At 49.5% G+C, this 2,068-nt stretch overlaps 1 protein-coding gene across 1 annotated transcript; it reads right to left on the bottom strand.

Annotated features, from left to right (window-relative positions):
- Positions 1-658: 658 nt before the first annotated feature.
- LOC112814931 (olfactory receptor 10J3-like) lies at positions 659-1,729 on the bottom strand. The gene is given in 1 exon segment (XM_025860700.2): positions 659-1,729. A coding segment is annotated over 1 exon segment (1,071 nt).
- Positions 1,730-2,068: the final 339 nt, after the last annotated feature.

Raw genomic sequence — 2,068 nt, forward strand, 5'->3', positions numbered from 1 at the left:
GAATATGCATGTGTCTCCTCACTTGTTAAAAAGTTTGCACAAACTACTCTACATCCCTACCAACAACAGTGAATCTTTCTCAGGTGGCTTCCAAATACTTTGTTCATGGGCTTTTTAGAACACTGCTGGTTTTGTGTCTCAATGGAGTTGTATAGCTGTGTGCACGCATGTGTGACAGGACACAGTGGGGAGTGACCCAGGCAGGTAAATCTTTCCCCTCTAGTCTTGAGCATTTGCTAAGCCATTTTTTTAAAGATTTATTTATTTATTTGTCAGAGAGAGAATGAGCAGGCGGAGGGGAGAGGGGCAGAGGGAGAGGGACAGGCAGACTCCCTGCTGAGCATAGAGCTGGACGTTAGGCTCAATCCCAGGACCCTGGGATCATGACCTGAGCAGAAGGCAGATGCTTAACTGACTGAGCCACCCAGGTGCCCCACTGATTGATTGATTTATTGATTCACTGATGGCAAACCACTTTTTATCCTCTCTGAAGGAGGGCATAGGAAACCATGACAAACTCATATGGAAGCCCACAGTTTTGGTCCCTTTACTTTAGTCTATTCTTCTTGATCTCAAACTTAGAAGCATTACCAAAACAGCATTAAAACCAATATATATTTACAAAATCAAATAAAAGGCTTTCAATAATCTCTCCTCGTTAAGAGGAAAGGAGCTTCCACCCCACAGCTCTGTGCAGAGCATCTTTGACATCCTTGTTCCTCAGGCTGTACACAACAGGGTTCAGCAAGGGGGTGATGACCGTGTAGGTCACAGAGATTAGTCTGTCCTGCCCCAGGGAACTCTGGGACTTGGGTTTGAGGTAGATGATGGAGGCGCAGCCATAGTGAACAATGACCACCGTGAGGTGGGAGGCGCAGGTGGCAAAGGCCTTCTTCCGGCCCTCGGCTGAAGCGATCTTAAGGATGGTGGAGATGATGAGGATGTAGGAGATGAAGACCAGGCCCATGGGTAGAAGTAGAACACAGACACTGACAACAAAGCTGATGATCTCATTGACAGTGGAATCAGCACAGGCCAGCTTCAGCAGAGGCCTCACATCACAGAAGAAGTGAGAAATGACAAAGGCATCACAGAAGGGCAGGCCAAACACAGATGTTACCTGGACAATGGCCATGCCCAGACCAATTCCCAGTGATCCGCATGCTCACCGGACACAGGCCTCTTTACCCATGCTTCCCGAGTACCGTAGGGGGTTGCAGACGGCCACATAGCGGTCGTACCCCATGGCCGTGAGCAGGAAGCAGTTGTTGATGCCGAAGGTGAGATAGAAGAAGAGCTGAGTGGCACAGCCTTGGACAGCAATGGGCTGCTGGGGGCTTAGGAGGCCGGAAAGCATATGGGGAATGATGGCCACAGCGTAGCAGGTCTCAGAGAGGGACAGCATGCTCAGGAAGAAGTACATGGGGGTGTGGAGGTGATGGTCCAGATGAATAATAGTCACGATGACAACATTGCCGGAGAGAGTTAGCAAGTACAAAGTCAGAAAGACAGCAAAGAAGACAAGCCTGTGCTGCCGCCCAAAGGTGGAGAACCCTTCCAAGAGGAACTCGGTCACAGCAGTGGAGTTTGGCATTGGCACTGAGGGGGGTCTAGGTCTGGGCAAAGGACAGGTGTGCTGAGCCAACCGTGAAAGAGCGTAGGTTAAGTCAAGGCCTTCAGTAAAATGTGTGTCCACTGGCTGAGCAATGCCCTGGACCTCAAGGGTCATTGGTATCTGCTGCTGTCATCGCCTTTGCCCACTCTCTTCTTTGGCTCTACAGAAGTGTTACCCCAGGACCCTGAGATTGATGGCAGAGAGAGATCTGAGAGAAAAAGTAGAGACAGAGTAAAGGAAAGATGAGTAGAGGTAATTACCCAGACATCGGAGAGGTGAGTCCAGGTCAAGAAAGAAGCTCAGCACTATAGTTCCTCCTCAAACACTCTTGAATTTGCTGGGAAGGGTCCAGTGAGGAACAGTAACTGAGGTGGAAGACAGAATATAGCTGAGGCTGATATCCTTTCAACACTGGTCAGAATGCAGTGTCACTGCCAAATGCCCCAGCACCAT

The sequence above is a fragment of the Callorhinus ursinus genome, unplaced genomic scaffold (genome assembly GCF_003265705.2).
Source record: "Callorhinus ursinus isolate GAN/ISIS: 27379988/994484 unplaced genomic scaffold, GSC_fseal_2.0 scaffold88, whole genome shotgun sequence".
Taxonomy (NCBI): Eukaryota; Metazoa; Chordata; class Mammalia; order Carnivora; family Otariidae; genus Callorhinus; species Callorhinus ursinus.